At 42.4% G+C, this 19,880-nt stretch overlaps 1 protein-coding gene across 1 annotated transcript; it reads right to left on the bottom strand.

The window, feature by feature from the left end:
- Positions 1-896: 896 nt before the first annotated feature.
- Positions 897-19,588, bottom strand: LOC150001566 (protein lifeguard 1-like). Its single transcript, XM_090287858.1, has 9 exons — positions 19,324-19,588; positions 15,169-15,247; positions 14,740-14,793; positions 13,779-13,869; positions 7,365-7,402; positions 7,194-7,281; positions 5,311-5,400; positions 2,767-2,814; positions 897-1,049 (listed from the first exon to the last, which is right to left on the bottom strand). Exons 1-9 carry the CDS (start codon positions 19,586-19,588, stop codon positions 897-899), a joined length of 906 nt encoding a protein of 301 aa, XP_090143984.1.
- Between the last annotated feature and the right edge of the window lie 292 nt (positions 19,589-19,880).

Raw genomic sequence — 19,880 nt, 5'->3', positions numbered from 1 at the left:
TTGCTCACATTGATGTTTCCCTCTCTTTCTCCCTCCCTTCCTTTCTCACTACCAAAGTAGTGAAGATAGAGCTAATATGAAAAGACAGGTAATCAAATAGGTAGGTGTTGTTGATTAATGGATATGGAGTTTCAGTTTTGCAAGGTGAAAAAATTCTGAAGATCTGTTGCCCAATAATGCTACTGAATTGTACACTTAAAATGGCTGAGATGGTAAATTTTGTTGTGTATTTTATCACAATTAAAATTGAAATAAATTTCTTTAATATTATGGGACTTCAAAGGAGGCCAGTTGTCCCAGATAATTAGAGGACGTGGTCTCTGAGTTCAGTCCAGAAGCATAGCAACAGCTGGTAGTGCTGTGTCCTAAGCCTTTCGAGTACATTAACTTCATTAATTCTCTCCAGCCCCTACCAGGGTGATCCTATTATTCTCTGCAGTCTGACTCTAGAATCCAGGAGAAAGGCTGAATATGTTGATTTATCTTATTCTTAAATTCAGACGGTGCCAAAATATTCCCACAGATTGTCCAAGTCAGAAGAAGAGAATGGAGTAAATATAGGTTTCTATATTCAATTTTATTCATACAGATGTTGTTTACAGCTTCAAATAGTGCCTGGAAAACTTCAACAAAGTAACAGTCATCTTACAAATGTTTCTAAGTATGTCATTTTGATACTCATCTTTTAAACTTATAAAAATCAGAAATGTCCCCCAGAAAGTTTTGCAACATGACAGTGGAACTTAAAATATAACAGATACAGCTACCATCTACTGAATGCTTGCTGTCATTTGAAGAAAAAAAAAGATGTAAGTACTTTAAAATATTTTTTTAGAACAAAAGTGCTTATATGAAGGGGTCACCTCTGCATATCTGAGCCAGCCTTGGCCGTGAGACTACTGCCTCAGTCCAATCAGTTGCAAAATAAAAAGGAAAAGGTTGATTATATCCAAGTAGATATTTAGAGCAGCAAACACATACTCTTCAGGGTTCAGGTCAGAATGATGATGATGCCCGCCCACCATCAGCTGCACGTCCATCACCAAGTACTTAATGAAAAGAAAGAAGAATTAGCTACTTAAATTGTTCGTTTCTAACTAGTAACTGTCTTAAACCACCAGGGAAAATTATTTTAGCATCAACACATACATTACAGAAAGTCAACTTGTGATTATAGGTGTTACTCCTATAGCCTCGAATGTTCACGATGTTCCCAAATTTGTGCTCTGTTAAAGCAAGTGCTTTGTCCTGAAGCCGGCAGGGCCAGGTCTGTGAGGCTCCCTTTGCTCTGCAAGTCCAGAAGCCTTGTGCCTTTAGTCAACAATGTGGACCAGGTGAGCATATTGGACACAGCAGAGAATTAGAAAATGCCCTGTGTTTGCCATTTCCCCACATGCTCTTGCTGAACAAAGAATGGAAATAAAGTGATTCCCCAACACTTAGATTCACACACAGCAACAATTCTGAATTCCTGGAGCTTTATGATGATGTCAGTATTTCCAAAACAGAATGAGGAGAAGAGGGGGTTTGTGGTTAAATGACTGCCAGAATAAACATTTTAGCTCAGCGGCAGTAGGTAAAATTATGAGCTCCTAAAGCATCAAGAAAAGAAGTCAGTGAGTCCTCTCACCCCTGTGTTTGTTAAAAAGTGAGCAGACTCAGGTGATGTGAGAGAAAGTCAGCAGCTCCTCACTCCCTTCTCCAGATTCTAGACCAAGAGTCCAGTGCTGTACGGCAGAGCCCCATCAGAGTGTAGAGAATTTGGGGAAATAACCTCTTTCAGAACATCCACTTTTGTGAGACCTCTCCTGTGATTCAGGTACTGGCTGTCCCCTGGGTGCTGGTTCCCACCCAGGCTTGTAAGGAGGAGGAGGAAGGGAACAGGGTAGGCTTGCACCAGTTCATTGCAGACATCACATCATGTAACATGGTAACAATTGGTGGCAGGTGAGACAGCCTCCGAGAAGGGACGATCACATGAAAACTTACGTTTACACAAAAACCTGCATGTGGATGTTTAGAGCAGCTTTACGCAAAATTGCCAAAACTTGGGGGCAACCAAGATGTCCTTCAGTAGGTGGGTGGATCCATAAACCATGGCACATCCAGACCGAAATGAACTAGTATGAACCTTAAGTGCATGTTACTAAGTGAAAGAAGCCAACCTGAAATGGCTACATACTGTATGATTGCAATAATATGACATTCTGGAAAATGCCCAACTTGGAAACAATAATGTCAGTGGTTGCCAGGGGTTGGGGCTGTGGTAGAAATGAAAAGGCAGAGCATGGAGGATATTTAGGTCAGTGAAAATACAATACTCTGCATGATACCATGATGATGGAACATGTCATTTATTATACATTTATCCAAACCTATAGAACATACACCAAGAGTGATCCCTAATGTAAACTGTGGACTTTGGATAATATTGACACATCAGTGTAGGTTCATCAATGTAACAAAAGTACAAAAAGTTGTTGTTGATAATGGGAGAGGCTGTGCATGTATAGGGCAGGGATGTATGGGAAATCTCTGTACCTTCCTCTTGATTTTTCTGTGAACTTAAAAGGGCTCTAAAAAATCATCCTTATGAAAGGGGAAGAAGAAGGAGGAAATAGGAGGAGAAGGATTAAGAGAAGGAGCAGAAACAAGTCTCCAGGAGTTCTCTCCAGTGAATGACTGACTGCTGAACTGCATGCTTAGCACTAGGGCTTGGGCAGCCTTGTCATACTCTTTATCAAAGAGAGGGAGAAATGAACTTACAAGTGAGAAAATCACAGTTCCAAGTCCAGCATACAGTAGATGCAACCACTGCGAAAAGAAAAGAAATTGCTTGAATATTAAGAACAAGATTTGAAATAACAAAAGGGCTCACTTAGGTCACCACTGTTAGATTAGGACCAAGATTAAGAAAGTCAAATCTATCAGCAAATGCATCTTATTTGAACATAATCAGTCAACAGCATCCACTCAATTTCATTCAGCAAGCAAATGAAAACTAGCCTTGCACAGGCTAGATAAGGTTCTTCAGGTAAGTGCTCATGCATGGTGGTAAAACCAGAATGTACTAGATATGGTTCACTTTTTGCCCCATCCACAAAGCCCACCTAGAGAATCTGCCCTGCCCTCAGCTCTTGGGACAGGTTTCCGGGAGCATGGTAACCCTCACACACCATTGCTGGAGTTGATTGAGGAGAGGTGGGAGATGTTCACTCCAAAAGCAGCCAATCTCTTAACTGACCAAGAGTCTCTTATATGTGATCGGGATCAAAGAGATGCGTTAGAAATCCATTTTCAGGATAGAGGGATCCAAGCAGCAGAGGCAGTTGTGTTATTAGTTGGTGCTGCAGCTATTACTGAACAAGCAGAGGTGGCCAATCAACTCAGCCCAAGAAAGGAAGGTGGGGTTTCCATTCCTGTGAATCCTGGCTCTTCTAGAAGTTCCATGGGGTTCCTTTGGGTCTTTGCCTCAAGCTAGTCTGAACAGTGTCTGTCTGTTCCTTGCAACAAAAACAACCCTAATCAGAATATGAGGCTGCTCTAAATGCCACAGGGTTTGGCTCTGTGTGGGGAGAGGCTAAGAAAGTGGTGCATGACATCTGAGAAAAACAATGGCATTCCCTCTTCACGACAAGAAAGCTGGTCCTAGAGGGATGGGCAGAGCACTGTGCTAACAAGGGAAGGGTCTTGATGAGGGAGGGAATCAGGAGTCAGTGATACTGTGTGAGACACACTGTTTACAGACTGAGCTAATGGTAAGAAAACATTTAATTACTGGAATCTGAAGAATTCAAAATTGCCAAAGTCAAACAAGCCTATATAGTTAGGACAAGGTTCTGTCAAAGTCTTCCATTTATACATATGTGTAAGGTTATGTTTGGTAGATACTTGTAAAAGGAAATTTAGAATGGGAACTAGGGTTCATCTATCTAGTAGGAAACACAGTTTTTTAACTGCACCTATTGTAAAGACCTATGGAATCCACCTAATAAATATTTGTATTATTACTACCAATATCTGTGCTACCATCAATAATAGCTTTTTATGGTATATCTTTGTGATGTTTTTATCTCCACAATACAGATGCTACCTCCCAAGCTGTAAGCCTGTATGGTCATTCATGTTAAACCAATGTTGGCTCTATGTCTGAAGATCACTGAATAAATCCACTTGTTGCCAAAGTAGCTCTTTGATTCAGCAATTGGACCTAGGTGGCCTTGGGACATCTCCAGAGGTCACAGGCCTCAGGCTAGTCCTCCGGGGACCTAGCCTCCAGGGGCGTCTCTACCCAGGGGCCACCGGCAGCTGCACAACAGGGCCAAGTCCTGTGGCCCTGCCCTTGCACCCCCTCAGCCTTAGTGCACACAAGTCACCATGTGGTGGAAAGAGCTTGGGCACCAGAGTCACCCAGACCTGGCCTTGATGCCACCTACTCCTGGTGTGAACTAGGATGAATTATTTAATTTATTTGAACATGTTTTCTTATCTATAAAATAGATGAGATATGTACTTTTCAGGAATGTCATGAGAATTAAATTTGATGCCTACATGAAAAACATACGGACCTATGTCCAACATCTAGTAAGAAGTCAATGAGTAAATTAAAGCAAAAATAAGGAAAAAAAGGGGAGGGGGCTGGAATTGGAAATAAGGCACCTCCACTAGGATGCTGTAGGAAAAGTCCTAACAAGGCCACCTCTCCAACAAGCAACACCTATGGGCAGAAGAAGAAGTCTGATCTGCCTGGTGGGTACATTCACCCCAAGCTCCCCTTTGGGAAGGACAGCTGTTGTCTACGGTAGGAACTCCATCTTCATGCCCCAGACCCCTGTCCATGGCCCCCCAAATACACCACACCACACCAGGGGGCCACCAGGATGGGCCTCACAGACCTCCAGCTCCTGGGAGGGACTGTAAGGGGCCCAGCGCCCACACAGTTTTCTCCTGGGCCTCCCGCCCACTTCTCAGTCCCTGGTGGGAGCAGCGGAGCCCTGCCTGGGAGACCCGGGACCACTGTACTGTGATGGTCGACTTTAGCTCCAGGACTTCCTGGTGGCCTTGCTGAACCTTTCACCGGACCACCTGCCCGGTCCCTCCCTTGGGATCACATCTGCCGCTGTGGCCTGACAGCTCTTCCTACCGCGGGCGGCTTCCCACCCCTTTCTCTCGCTGACATTTCTCCCAGGGAAGGCCTTCTGTGCGCCCTCTCAGCGTCGGCTTCCCAGGGATCCTCCGTTCTCACATCATCAATGCTTCACCCTGGATTTCTAACAATTCTCCGAGGTTTCCAAACGAGATCCCACTCACATAGGACTGTATGAAGAGCAGGAGAATTCCGTAGATGATGAGCACGAAGAGGAAGACGAACAGCGCTCCGTTGAGCAGGGTGAAGTCCCACTGAGGAAACACAAATGACACACAACCGCTCAGCCACCGTCTGTGCGGAACTGGGGGTGTCCAGAGGAGCGCCTTATCCCCCACAGACAGAAACTGCCCCCTTCTTTTGTGTAGATATTATTTACTTTTAGAAAAAGGAGAAGGGAGGGGGAGAACCATTCATGTGAGAAACGTCCATTGGTTGCCTCTTCTACATGCCCAGACCAGGGACCAAACGCACAAGCCAGGTGTGTGCCCTGACTGGGAATCCAATCGGCGACTTTTGGCTTTGCGGGACGATCCCCAGTCAACTGAGCCACACCGGTCAGGGCCAGAAACTAGCTCTTTTGCTTAATATTTAGCCAGGCCAATTCCAAGAACCATGGAAATCCATTAGCCCCAAAGACATAAAAAGTGTCATGAATGTCCGGGACTTGCTCCCGGAGGGAGAAGAAGGTAGGACTCTGGATGAAATAATAGGAGCCACGAGGTGGTAATTGTTGAAGCTGGGCAATGGGTGCATGGGGGTTCATCATACTACTCTATTTTTGTGTTTATATAAAATTGTCCCTAATAAAAAGGTACATTGAATGAATAGGATGTAAATTTGTATGTATAATATGATCCTAATTATGATCCTAATTATTCATTTAATTAAAAAGATTTTTATTTATTTGTTTAAGAAGGGAGACAGAGAGAGACAGAGACAGAGAGACACAGGGAGAGAGAGAGAAACATCAATTTGTTGTTCTACTCACTGATACATTCACTGGTTGATTCTTGTATGTGCCCTGACTGGGGATCGAACCCGCAACCTTGGTATGTGGGGAAAATGCTCTACATAACTGAGCTACGTGACAAGGACCATTATTCATATTTTTAAAGTGTGTGCATAGATTACATTAATGAAATGAAATAGATCAAGTGTTTAACTGGGTACCTTTTTTACATTTGTATGCATATCTTTGAATAAAAAAAATACATATACTAAGCTTTCAAAAAATTACTATTAATGATTCCTTTTTAATGTTGTATTTTATTAATATGCTTTTTGGCTTTGCCTTTATAAATCAGTGACCAAATCAGCCTGGAGGGGTGTATTAAGATTTTTTTAAAGATTCGTCAGCTGGCCTGAAAAATTTGAGACTGTGCATCAAAAGAAGACCCTGAATCCAAGACATTTTCTTGCAAGAGATTTTTTTCTAATGCCTTAACATACCAAGAATATATAATCTGAAGCCCTATATCACCCAGTGTGTTTCTCAGACCAGCAAGCATCAACACCACCTGAGAAACGCAGATTCTTGAGCCCTATCCCAGACCTTCTGATGCTGCAAGTCCAGGGGTGGAGCCCAGCAATCTGTGGTGTCACAGTTTCCCAGGAGATTCTGATGCTGCTAAAAGCTCACCTACAGGTGACCTTCCAAGACATGTGTCTACTGAGCACCTGGAACATGGCTAGTCCAAATGAGATGTGCTATCGGTATAAAATAAACACTGGACTTGATTTTAATTTTTTAAAAATGTAAACTAGCTCATTAACATTTTTGTTATATCCATTACCTGTTGATATGATAATATTTTGCATACATTGGGTTAAGTGAAATCTATTATAGAATTAACTTCGCTTGTTTCTTTTTGCTTTTTCAGTGTAGTTACTAGGAAAGCTAGAAGCCAAAAGGTGAGGAAGCTGTGGAGGTGAGTCCCACAGGACAGGAGAGCAGGAGGGATGAGGGAGGAGACTGGGGCAGGAGGGGCAGAGGAACACGTCCACATGCTCCCTTAGGGCAGAAGTCTGTTTCAATAATACATACTTTTGTTTGAAGAGCAAATAAAGTGAGCGATAATGTCACCAGAGCAGTTGCTGCTATGGCCCATAACACTTCCTCTGCATCATAGAAACTAAAACCAGAGAGTGTGATTATTGTTCACATACAATCAAGGAGGAGCACACACAGAAAGGAAAATGTGCATCAAAGACTTACACGGATATGGCTCCTAGCAGCAGACCTTGAAGAACTGTCTAAAAACAAAATTCACAATCAATCAGAAGCCTGATTCCCAAAGCCCAGCATCTGAAGGAGATGAATGGAGGTGCATGGCTTTGCAGGGTCTAGGGAGCAAGTGGGAATATACCCAATCCTAGCACACAAGCTACAGGGCAAAGGGTTATACAAATAAATAAACTATGGAACTAAACATTTCTTTAAATTCTCCCTAACGCTAAGAGAAAATTCTTCCATTAGTAAAAAAAATTTAGGATACAATAACAACTTTTAACATATTTAGTGAATAAATATGTATTGATTAGGAATGTGGATACCAACATAAAAGGTTCATGTGTAGAACGTGTTCTCATTAATCAAATGGGGCCATTCACACAGAATGGTAGCATTTATCAGAGCAGGATATGCTATTTCTACTATTGCTTCACCAAGAGTTTCAGTATCGACTTTTCCCATGGTGCTTGGGTGAGAATAAAATACTTCTTCAAACCTTAGAGGTAGGATGAGGAATGAGGCCTTCTCAGTAAGGAGAGGCAGGGCAGGTGGAAGGCACTTATTTACAGAGCATGCGCTACACCTGCAGGTGCCCATCCAGGGCAAGGAAACACAGCTGCATTGGGGCTGCACCAGGACGCAGGGTTCCCTTGGGGCCAGATGGGGCCAAGGAGTTGGGGCAGTGTGGAGAGAGGCAGGTGCTGAAAGCCAGCAGGCAGTCACCCAGGAGGATGAGACCAAAAAAGGCAATGAGGTCGCGTGTGAACGACAATGAGCAGAGAGTGGCTGCAGAGCCCCAGACATTCCCTAGTGGGTAGGATGCTCCTCAGTGGTGAATCCAGAGACTCTGCTGACTCGCAAGAGCCAGAGAAGAATCTTCTAGTGTCAGGGAATAAAAATGAGGACATATCCGAACTGCAGTGCCAGGACTGGCAGAGGGGTGGGCCCACAGAGTACCTAAAGGATGAAATAATGCAACAGAGCCTGGCTCCTGAGTATCCTGGATTACCTCTCCGTATCCCAGCCTGGGGGAGTCAGTGCCTACTTTGTTAAACCAACCAAGTAAGCTGTCTTTATTTCCATTATGGGTTTTGGTTTTTTTTTAAAGTGTATCTGTTCCACATGCACATGATATTTTAATAATGTGCTTGCTTCTGACCTTCCTTTCAAAATGAACTTTCTTCTTCTACTTGCTCAACTGTTTCATATTTCTCCTCTTCAGGAGCACACGGAAGAAGTGTATGAGGGAGAGGAAGAAGAAGGAGAGAGAGGTGGGAGAGAAGGGAGGATGGGAGGAAGGAGAGGGAATGATTTCAAGTTGGAAACTACCCTTCAGTTTTCACAAGAGTAGGACGGTGAATAACAAGAGGCCCTGGCAGTCAAACCTGCCTGCTGGCTTTGACAACATAGAGCTTGGGCTCAGGGGGCCACAGTTCTACGGGACAAAGGCAGTCTCCAGTGCGCTAGTGTTTTCCTCTCGTCACTCAACTCTTTTCCTGAAATGGTGTCCTCTGCATATTTCCTAATGCTTGAGCAAGACAAAGTCTAAAAAATATAACTAATTTTTACCACTCTATAATGTTTCTTTTCTTAAGCTTTACCTGCTTTAAGATAAACAGCAAAACCTCAGAGCTGAGAGATTCCTTTAAGACCAATAGCTTTGATCTCTTCTTGTAATAATAATAATAAATATTAAAACTAGTGGGAAAAAAATGTTTTAATCTACACCCAGAGATAGGTTTATTGATTTTTAGAGAGAGAGAGTAAGGGTGAGAGAGAGAGAGTGAGAGAGAGAGAAAAAAAGCAGATGTGAGAGAGGAGCATTGATTGGTTGTCTTCTGGATGCCCTGACCGGGGATCGAACCCTCAACCTTTTGGTGCATGGGACAATGCTCCAACCAACTAAGCCACCCAACCAGGGTCAAAACTATTGAAAAAATGTTAATAAAAGGTTTCTGTAAAAATATCCCCCAGCCCAGCCCCATCACTTCTGCTCCAAAATTCTTATTATCTTTCTGTTTGGCTTTTAGCCCCGACCCCTTCCTAAGTGTGGTCCATGCAGGAATTGGGAGACCCCACTTGCTCACTTGGTCAATGAGCAGGTATCCACGCAGCTAAAAAAGTCCCTTCAATGCTCTGGCAACTGAGAAAATGCCCAAACGCGGGCATTAGTGAGCCAGCCTTCTCCAGCCTCGAGAAGAAGCTATTCTCCTCGACATACAAATCACATTGGACGCTCTCTGCACAATATGGGATGTTATCACCATGCATGTGTCGTTTTGACCACCAGGAGGCGCAGATCCAAATCCAAGCTCAACACTCATAGGACTGACTGACTATGCCTTTCGTGTACTAATCTAACTACTGGCTTTATTTTATTATCCATCATATTTCCCGACCAACTTATCTTTTTTTAATTTATCAAATTCACCCTTTATTGGGTGAGTAACTGGAAACAAATTTGCCATTAACTCTGTGAAAATTTTGCCGGTTTATAATTATACTCACCAATTTATCTTAATTTATATTGTGGGTATTTTTATTAGATACTTCAAATCTGACTCATATGGAGCCAGATGAGGAATAAACCAATTGGTAAATGAATCTCTTTTTCTTTTAAATTATATTTTATTGATTATGCTGTTACAATTGTCTCAATTTTTTCCCTTTGCCCCCACCACTCAGCACCCCCCAATCTCTCAGGCAATCTCCATCCCTTTTTTCATGTCCATGGGTCATGTGTATAAGTTCTTTGGCTACTCCATTTCCTATACTGTACTTGACATCCCCATGGCTATTCTGTAACTAGCTATTTGTACTTCTTAATCCCTTCACTTCTTCACCCATTCCCCCCCACACACCCCCATCTGGCAACCATCGAAACATTCTCCATATCCATGATTCGATCTCTGTTATTCTTGTTTGCTCAGTTTGTTTTTTAGATTCAGTTGTTGATAGTTATGTATTTATTGCCATTTTATTGTTCATAGTTTTGGTCTTCTTTTTCTTAAAAAAGTCCCTTTAACATTTTATATAATAATGGTTTGGTAGTGATGAACTCCTTTAGTTTTTTTCTTATCTGGGAAGCTCTTTACCTGCCCTTCAATTCTAAATGATATCTTTGCTGGGTAGAGTAATCTTGGCTGTAGGTCCCTGCTTTTCATGACTGACTATTTCTTGCCAATCCCTTCTAGCCTGCACAGTTTCTTTTGAGAAATCAGCTGACAGTCTTATGGGATCTCCCCTATAGGTAATAAGTCCTTTCTCTTGCTGCATTTAAGATTCTTTCTTTATCTTTAATCTTTGGTGTTTTAATCATTATGTGTCTTTGTGTGGGCCTGTTTGCATCCATCTTGTTTGGGACTCTCTATGCTTCCTGGGCTTGCATTACTATTTCGTTCACCAAATTAGGGAAGTTTTCTTTCACTATTTTTTCAAATAGATTTCCAGTTTCTTGCTCTTCCTTTCCTCCTTCTGGCACCCCTATGATGGGAATGTCAGTACACTTGAAGTTGTCCCATAGGCTGCTTACACTGTCCCCATTTTTTCTTTTATGGATTCTTTTTCCTTCTTGTTCTTCTGATTGTTTTTTGTTGTTGTTGTTTTGTTTTGTTTTAGTTTCCTTATGTTCCATATCATTGATTTAATTCTCAGCTTCATCCATTCCACTGGTGATTCCCTGTAAATTGTTCTTCATTTCCATTAGTATGTCCTTCATTTATGCCTGGGTCTTTTTTATGCTGTTGAGGTCCTTCTCACTAAGTTCCCTGAGCATCCTTATAACCAGTGTTTTGAATTATGCATCTGATAAATTGCCCATCTCCATTTTGTTTAGTTCTTTTTCTGGAGTTTTGATCTGTTCTTTCGTTAGGGCCATTTTTCTTTGTCTCCTCATTTTGGCAGCCTCTTTGTGTTTGTTTCTAAGTATTAGGTAGAGCTGCTATGACTCCCTGTCTCGATAGCATGGCCTAATGTAGTACATGCCCTATAATGGTCCAGTAGCACAGCCTCCCCTATCACCCAAGTTGGGTACTTGAGGTGCATCCTCCATGGGAGCTGAGTACACCTTTCTCTTGTAGTTGAGTATTGATTGCTATTGGCAGGTCTATGGGAGGGCTTTACCCAGGCCCATCAGCTGCAAGAACTCACTGTGAGCACTGACCACCAACCTCTGCCCTCCATGGAAGATCAGCTGTGCAGCCCAAGGTGGTGGTGTTGTTACATGGTCTGTAACTCTCCACTGAGTGTTCAGGCCCTGGAGTTTCCTAGGTGATGCAGGCCAGGGTCAGCCACCACCTATGTTCTACCCAGGGCCACATAGCATGAGCTATAAAGAAATCTGAGATGGCTGCTACTTGTGCTGGGCTTAGAGGTTCCCAGGCAAAGTCAAACTGAGATCTAAAACTGGCTGTTGCTAGTGCCAGGCCTGGGGCCACTTAGCCAGAGGTATGAGAGGAGGGGGCTAACTAGGCTGGTTTTTTCTTGTTTGAGAGGATTTAGGAAGATGTGAAGCATGAGCCAAGACCAGCCATTCATATGGAAAAGCCACTGTTACCAGCTTGGGTGGGCTGTAAGTTGTGTGCGATGGAGCCTCAAGGATTCCCCAGTGGGGAGCAAACCATATGACCCAGATATGGCTCCAACCTATGGGCTCTGTGGCTCTGTTGTGGGGAAAGACTCAGAAAAGGAACAATGACCTCTGCCTACCTTTCTGTCTGGGTAATAGCTCTCCCCCAGCTCCTGCCCTGAGGCCAGACACTTCAGTTCCATTCTTTATGTCACTGGTGCCTTTCAAGCTGTTATCCTGGTGCTGGATGGAGCTCAGAGGAAATGAGTCTGAGTAAGTCCATGTGTGGGCCCTTTAAGAGACACTGCTTCGAACTCCAGTAGTTCCTTTCACTGATTCAAACCTCGCTGTTTTTTACAGCCAGAAGTTATGGGGATTTATCTTCCCGGCACTGGACCCCTGCACTGGTGGCCTTGTTGTGGGGCTGGGACCCCTCACTCCAGTGATATCCTTCCTGAATTTTTATCTACATGTGGGTGGGGGACCAGCAATTCCACATCTCCCCATATCCGTGTCTCCTACCAGTCTGGATGGAATTTGTTTCTTTTGTTTTATAGTTGCTGGACTTTCATTCAACTCAATTTCTGGTGGGGCTGAGTGATGGTTGTTCTGAGGTTTAGTTGTAATTTTGATGTGGTTGTGTGAGGAGGCGAGCCATATTTGCCTGTGTTGCCATCTCGACCAGAAGTCCCCTCATTTGGTTAATGAATCTTGACATGGGATGGTGGTCCACAGTGGCTGAGAGGAAACAGCAACTCTCCCAGAAAGAATCACTTGCCAACACACACAGTCACACTGAGACCGGTCTGAATTTTTCAATAACGCAAATATTTACTAGCAGTGATTTTCATGGAGATCATCATGGGGGGGTGGGGCAGGGGGCGGTGGTGAGAGGTTTGGCCTGACTGGAAAGCAGAAAGAAGAGTCAGAGAAGGGGGGGGGGGGGGGTGATGCTTCAGTTCTACTGAGTCGCTGAGGAGGAAGGAGCCCTGTGGTCTCCACTGGGGTGGGGTAGGGTAGAATGATAGAAATTCAGATTTTATTTAGGTTTTTAAAATCTTGGAGCTCCAGGTACCTGCTGAAAGCTGGTGAGAACCTAGAGTCCCTGTGGGCAGCACAAAAAGGAACTGGCAGCAAGAAAAGGAGCCGCAAATGTTTCTGTGGCCCAGAGCAGCACTGAGCCACAGAGGAAGGGCCGACGTGGTGAAGACTGGGGGGTCACGGCCCCACAGGAGGTGATGGTGAAATCTGGAACCAGGCCATGGACAAAGGAGAGAGCCAAGGGCCAGAAGCCCCTGACCACAACTCTCCAGAACTGGAAAAGCCCTCTTGAACTGAAACGCAAGGTGGGGAAATGTGAAGAACCTGAGCTGAGGCGGTTTCTGCTCCCAGTAAGACTTGAATTAGAAATACAATAAATTTTGCAAAAACAAAGAAATTAGATTCTTTATACATGAGTTTGTGAACTAAATGTGGAACCCACTCTCCATAACAAAATATGTTTTTTGTGCCTGACAAGGTCCAGGGACAGTCAGGCTAACTCTTTCTGAAATGTAGCTCAGATGTGGGAGTGGGTTCCCTGTGTGGCCTCTGAGGTTGGTGGCCCAGGCTCCCCCAATTCTCCAGTTTACTAAAAGGGTCTGGATATTATCTCATTAGTAACTTTATGAGTTTGTTGAAACCAGTATTCAGCCAAGAGAATGTCTCACAAATAATTTCCATCTGTATTATTCTACAGGAAGTTTTTCCACAATAAAAGGAATGAATTTAATAATGTAACAAGAATATATTTCAGAGGTGAGCTACAACAGGTGCTAACAAGGCTTACTTACAAATAATCCCAGGAGAATGTAATTTGCAGGCACCTGACGGCGGAGTTTCCCACAGCAAGCAAGTACAAAAAGTACAATGAAAAATGCTGGCCTGAGGATAATTTTAAAATCACATGTTATTTGTTTTCAATGATCATATCATGTGAGCTATTATAGGTAGATATACAGACATGATTATATGATTTAATCTGATAATATGTATTATAAAGTAAACAAAAGTGTGGATTGTTAATTTTACCTCTTTTTTTAAAGCTTTTAAAACTTTTCTCATTGCTTTGGGGATCTTTTAAAAAAAATTTATTTTGAAATAATTGTGGATTCACAAGAAGTTGCAAAAGGACAGAGAGGTTCCATGTACCCTTTATTTAGTTTCCCTCAATGGTTACATCTTGCATTATTTATAGTGTAATACCAAAATCAGTAATTTGACACTGGTACCATGGGCATATATAACTATGACAGAAATCTATGTTAGGTACGTGTAACCAGCACCACAATCAAGATTTGAAACCATCCATCGCTGAAACATCAGCAAAGATCTCCTTGTGCCACCCCTTATGGTAACACACATACACACACCCCCTAGCCCCTGGCAACTACTAATTTGCTTGTTTTCCATCTCTGTAATTTCCTCATTTCAAGAATCTTTACCTAATTTTTTTGAAATCTTCACTGGAGGGCATGTTTATTGATTTGGAGAGAGAGGAAGAGAGAGACTAACATCAATGTGAGAGAGAAACATCAATCAGCTACCTCCTGTACCCATACCTACTGAAGATCAAACCTGTAACCTAGGTATGTGCCTGACCTGGGATTGAACCCTCAACCCTTTAGGTGTATGGGACAACACTCCAACCAGCGGAGCCACCCAGCCAAGGCTATCTTTACCTAATTTTTAACAAAGAACCTCGATCTATAGCTAGTAGAAAAAACACATTTTATTAAATCCAATAACACTTACCAGATTGCATAGGTAAACCAGGCATTCTTGAGCACCCAAGCTTTTAAACCGCTCCTGGTTAAAAAAAGAAAAAAGAATCGTTTTACTCAATAAGTAGTTAATTTTCCTGATTAATGTAACATTTAAAGATTTTATTTATTTTTAGAAGAGAGAGAGAAAAAGAGGGAGAGAAATATCAATGTGTGTTTGTCTCAGACACATCCCCAACCGGGGACCTGGCCCACAACCCAGACATGTGACGTGACTGGGAATTGAGCCAGTGACCCTTTGGTTCACAGGCCAGTGCTCAATCCACTGACCCACACCAGCCAGGGTACTGATGTAATATTTACGTAGAAGTAAAACAATCTCATGAGAACAGGGCTAAATGATTCACGATGACAATGAGAACAACCTAATATTTAATTTACATCAGTAATGAAGACTTACCAAAAAAGAAATATGCTGATAATTGCCCCAGTGATCATCAATTGGGCTGACAGGAGGAGGAACACTTTTACAATGAAAGCTGGGGAGACAGGAATGTTATTTTTATGACAAAATTCAAAAGTAAAATATAAATAACCTAAATATATTTTTATTCCAGAGAGAGTGAGAAAAACATTGAAACATTGATTGGTTCCCTCTCACAGGCGCCCGGACCAGGGACAGAACCTGCAACCTGGGTGTGTGTCTTGACGGAGAATCAAACCACAATGTTTCGGTTTATAGGACGATGCTCTAACCAACTGAGCCATACCAGCCAGGGATAAATGACCCATTTTTGATACTTAACAAAATTAATTTTTCCTCTGACTTTTTTGAAGATGCAAAAGGGAGTGCTAGTTTTGAGTTAACCAATTGAACAACAACAGAAATACAGCTCTGCAGAACTCCTGGAGAATAGTCTGGATGGTCTGAGGTGTTTTATTGGACATCTGAGGATTTGCCCATGAAAGCCCCAAACCTTTAAATACAGACTCAGGACTGTCATTCCTTATGATGCCCACCGTGTCCTCCTTAGGCCCAAAAGTGACCCGAAAGTTGCAGAATGTCACAGACCCAGTATAAGGATCCAGCTGCACCCTTGCACAGAACGGAGAAGGCTGGTAGAGTGGGCGTTTACCCCGTAGGCTTGGATTTTGGCTACAGGGAGTTTGCCCAGCCTTTCCTCCACTTTTCTCTCCCACCACCTGCCTTCAGCCACTCCCTTCCCTTCTATTTGTGCACATACTAGATAACCTGATCATAAGTAGCACCTTTTTTGTGGCTTTATGCCAATTTTTAGAGAGAGGAGAAAGGACTAAAGAGAAGGAGAGAAACATCAATGTGCAGGAGAAATGTCGATCAGTTGTCCCTCGCACACCCCCAACCCGGGACCTGGCCCTCAACCCCGGCAGGTGCCCAGACCAGAATTCGACCAGTGACCTTTTGATTCACAGGCCAGCGCTCGAGCCACTGAGCCACACCAGCCAGGGTGCTTTATGCCAATTTTAAAAGGAAAAGAAGAAATGCTGCTTAAAGATGACTTAGGATCACAACTGTGTCCTTTTGCTCGGTGTTTCTGTGCATAGGAGGTGTGACAACAGAGATACGGGCCTGAGCAATTTTAATGAAAATACCAGAATATATATGCCCAAATGTGCATTAAAATATTCACTTAGTTAGCATTAGTTCCTCATCTATTATGTATCAGGGACTGTGAGGGAATAAATATTAAATGTGGCCCAGCCTCATAAGAATAAACATGTAGATCAATGGAATAGAATTGAAAGTCTAGAAATAAGCTCTTACATTTATGGTCAATTGATTTTTAACAAATGTGCCACAACAATTTAATGGAAAAAGAATAGTCGTTTCAACAAATGGTGCTGGGACAACTGGACACACACACACACACACACCCACGCACACACACACAAATGAATTTGCACCCCTTCCTCATGTCATCCATGCACAAAAACTAACCAATTAAAAATAGACCATAGATATAAACATTAAGAAATAAAACTCTTGGAAGGAAGCATAGGTGTAAATCTTTATGAGCATGAATTAGGCAATGATTTTTAAAGACATGTGTCTAAAACACAAAGAAAGAAATTGGATTTCATTAAAAGTAAAAGCTTTGCGCTTCAAATGATACCATCAAGAAAGTAAAAGAAAATCCAAAAACTGGAGGAAAAAATTTACAGATCATATATCTTGGTAAGGGACATGTTAATAACACACAAAGAATTACAATTCAATAACAAGAAGACAAAAAACAATTAAAAATGGGCAAAGCTTGTGTGGTTAGTGCCCTCCCATATTGACGCTGGGCTTGGTCACGTGACTTGAGTTGCCCAATGAAAAGTTAGCATGTGTAATGCAAGCAGAGGTTTGATAAATGGCTTGCACCAAAAGGTGGAAACCATCCAAATGTCTGTCAACTGAGAAATGGATAAATACAATGAGTTCTCTCCAGGCAATGGAACACTATACAGCCATAAAGAAGGAATGAAGTACTGGCACATGCCGCAGCATGGGTGAACCTTGAAAACATGCTAAGTGAAAGAAGGCAGTCACAAATGACCACATGTTATGTGATTTCACTTCTATAAAATATCTGGACTAGGCAAATCCATAGAGGCAGACAGTAGATAAGTGGTTGCAGAGACTGGGGGGAGGAAGGAATGGGGAGTGACTGCTAAAGGATATGGGTTTCTTTTTGTGACAATGGTTGCAAAACTCTGTAAATATAGAACTTATATGCACAACCCATGAACATGAACTAAGGGGGTTGGGATTGCTGGAGGGAAGGGGGTACTGGGCAGAAGGGAGCAAAGGGAAACAAATGGGACTACTGTAACAACATAATCAATAAAGTATACTTAAAAAAAAAACTCTGTAAATATATTTCTTACACATAAGACCTGAGTTCTGGGAATCCAGGTCTGGTTTTAGCAAAGTCCCCACAGTAACTGCTAGTGTCAAGGACTGCCTAACCCCAATAAATCTGCTTCCCCTGCAGTAACTGCTGACACAAGTGAAGGCCTGTGTCCTTCAAAGATATCGTAGCCTGCCAGCAAGAACTTAGTAACTTTTCTGTTTTAATAAGCCTCTCTGTTCCCAAGGCCAACTCCCCCAAAACCATCAAAAGAAAGTCCCTTCAACTCCCTTCTCCCTTCCCCCTTTAAAAACCTTTGCCTTTCTTTGTTTGCTGCTGACACCTTCCTAACTTCCTGCCTTCCTGGTCCCAGCCTGCTTGTGCAGTTGGCCAAATAAATCTTTTAGACTCATGGCCTGTTCTCCTGTTGTCTCTCCTCTCACTCTTGCCGGACCTAACAACACTAAAAATCATTGGATTGGACATTTAAAAAGGGGCAAAATTCATGGTATGTAAAATATATCTCCATAAAACTGTTTTTAAAAATTGTAGCTCCCTAGCCTCATAACTCTTAATCCTTTACCCTCCTATACTGCTCCTTTTCTTCCATAGCACTTTCATCTTTTTATAGACTATGTAATTTTAGGGGAGGAGGGATGGGCAGCCTCTGCTCCCCAGGAGAGACAGATACAAGTCACTAACTCTACTAATGGTGAGGAGGCTTTACATATGTTTTCAGTTATAACCCTTAAGCCTCAATCTCTCATCTGTGAAGTAGCACTACAATGACTTCATTTACAGGGTCATAAGGACTAAATGCAATAATGTTCCCGTTGAGCAATACACAGTGATAAAGGTTTGGCACCTATGGCAGAGGTGACTGGTTGCTTAGTGACATCCATTCTCCCCAGTGTCATGACTATCTAACCCAGATCTTGTTAAATATGACAACAGACCCAACTGAAAACTACAGATGGAGGTGGCCACATGATCCAGGTAGGGTCAATGACGTGTAATTGGAAACTCTTGGGTGTGTTTTCTGAACAGAAGTCAGATTTGGAAGATACACAGGACATCCAGCCATGAATGGCAGCCACTGGAGTTGTGGGGTGGTAGACCAGCATTGACCTTCTTTTTTTTGCCTTTGCCTTTTCCTACCTGAAAGGCTGGAGCTCCAAAAGGAGACAGCAATGGGATTCAAAGCTCACGGTCTACCTTCAAGTTGTCTGGCCCCTAAAAAGGCTTTGAGGGTGGCAGAGTGGTCACAGGGACCTGGAGCATCTGCCTTGAATTTTTTTACCTTTGAACTTCATATTTTGTGAAAGAAAACTACTTCTTATTTATTTAAGCCACAATTTTTTAGATTTCTTTACTCACAGTTGGATGTCGTATTTCGTGTACAGAATTAATACATAGGGCATTGAATTAATATTCTTTAAAACCTAAATCAAGATTATGGTATTACATTGTATGTAGGTGAGCACATGCTACAGTCAATGGCTTATTCACATTTCCTAAGAAAACCATGTTTTTCACTAGACTATGTTTATTAGAAATTTCTGAATGCCCTGGACAGCCTGGGGTGGCCTATCACAGCAGCCCTACACCATGCCCCATGGGAAAGCATGACTGGGAAAACCTGAAAGCAAAATTCAATCTTTCTGACAATCCACTCTGTGGAAACATTGTAAGATAACATGTGCTTTTCTTTCCCAAAAAGGTAATTTCATTATTCTCACCTTTGCGGACAGATACGTCTGAGAATGGGCTGGCTACAGTATTGCTGTCATCAGTGGGGAGCTCATCTGAAATTTGCACCACATAGGTATCCTCTTGCTGACTAGTCTTGGAATGTGGTTCTCCATGAGTTTGCTTTGGCCCAGATGAAGGTGAAGCTTTGTAGGGCTGATTAGATTTGGTCTGGATGTTCCCATCTGCTGCTTTCCGGATCAGACGATGATCTCCAGCACTAAGGTCTATCAGTTCACTGGCCTCCAAGTCCATTTTCTTGAAGGGGGGAAAATTGTTATGCAGGTGCTTATGATCATACCAGTACAACCATAGCATCCTCATAACATTCAAATGATTTTTTCTTATTTTAATTCCTTCGGCTCAGTACTTCCCAAGTTAGTGCTTAATAAATACTTGTTGAATGAATGATGAACAAATACTTTTAATATGGTACCTATCAAGTAAAACTACTTGCATTCTATTATGAAATCAATACATTTATAAATTCATTCAGCAAGGAGTTATAAGTTTCCTCTATGTGCCACGTGTGGAACTGCCCTCATCA

Source organism: Furipterus horrens, unplaced genomic scaffold, assembly GCF_987537825.1.
Source record: "Furipterus horrens unplaced genomic scaffold, mFurHor1.1.pri manual_scaffold_9, whole genome shotgun sequence".
In the NCBI taxonomy this organism is placed as follows: domain Eukaryota; kingdom Metazoa; phylum Chordata; class Mammalia; order Chiroptera; family Furipteridae; genus Furipterus; species Furipterus horrens.
Note: the sequence above shows the minus strand (reverse complement) of the source record. Positions and strands in the feature narration are given on the sequence as shown.

Excerpts from the sequence above, each read along its gene's own strand:
- LOC150001566 (XM_090287858.1), bottom strand. The coding sequence starts at position 19,588 with ATGGACTTGGAGGCCAGTGAACTGATAGACCTTAGTGCTGGAGATCAT. Across the intron at positions 5,401-7,193 it reads TATTTGCTCTTCAAACAAAA|TGGGACTTCACCCTGCTCAA; the intron begins GTATGTATTATT and ends GTGTTTCCTCAG. Across the intron at positions 2,815-5,310 it reads TGCTCTTCATACAGTCCTAT|TGGTTGCATCTACTGTATGC; the intron begins GTGAGTGGGATC and ends TTCTTTTCGCAG.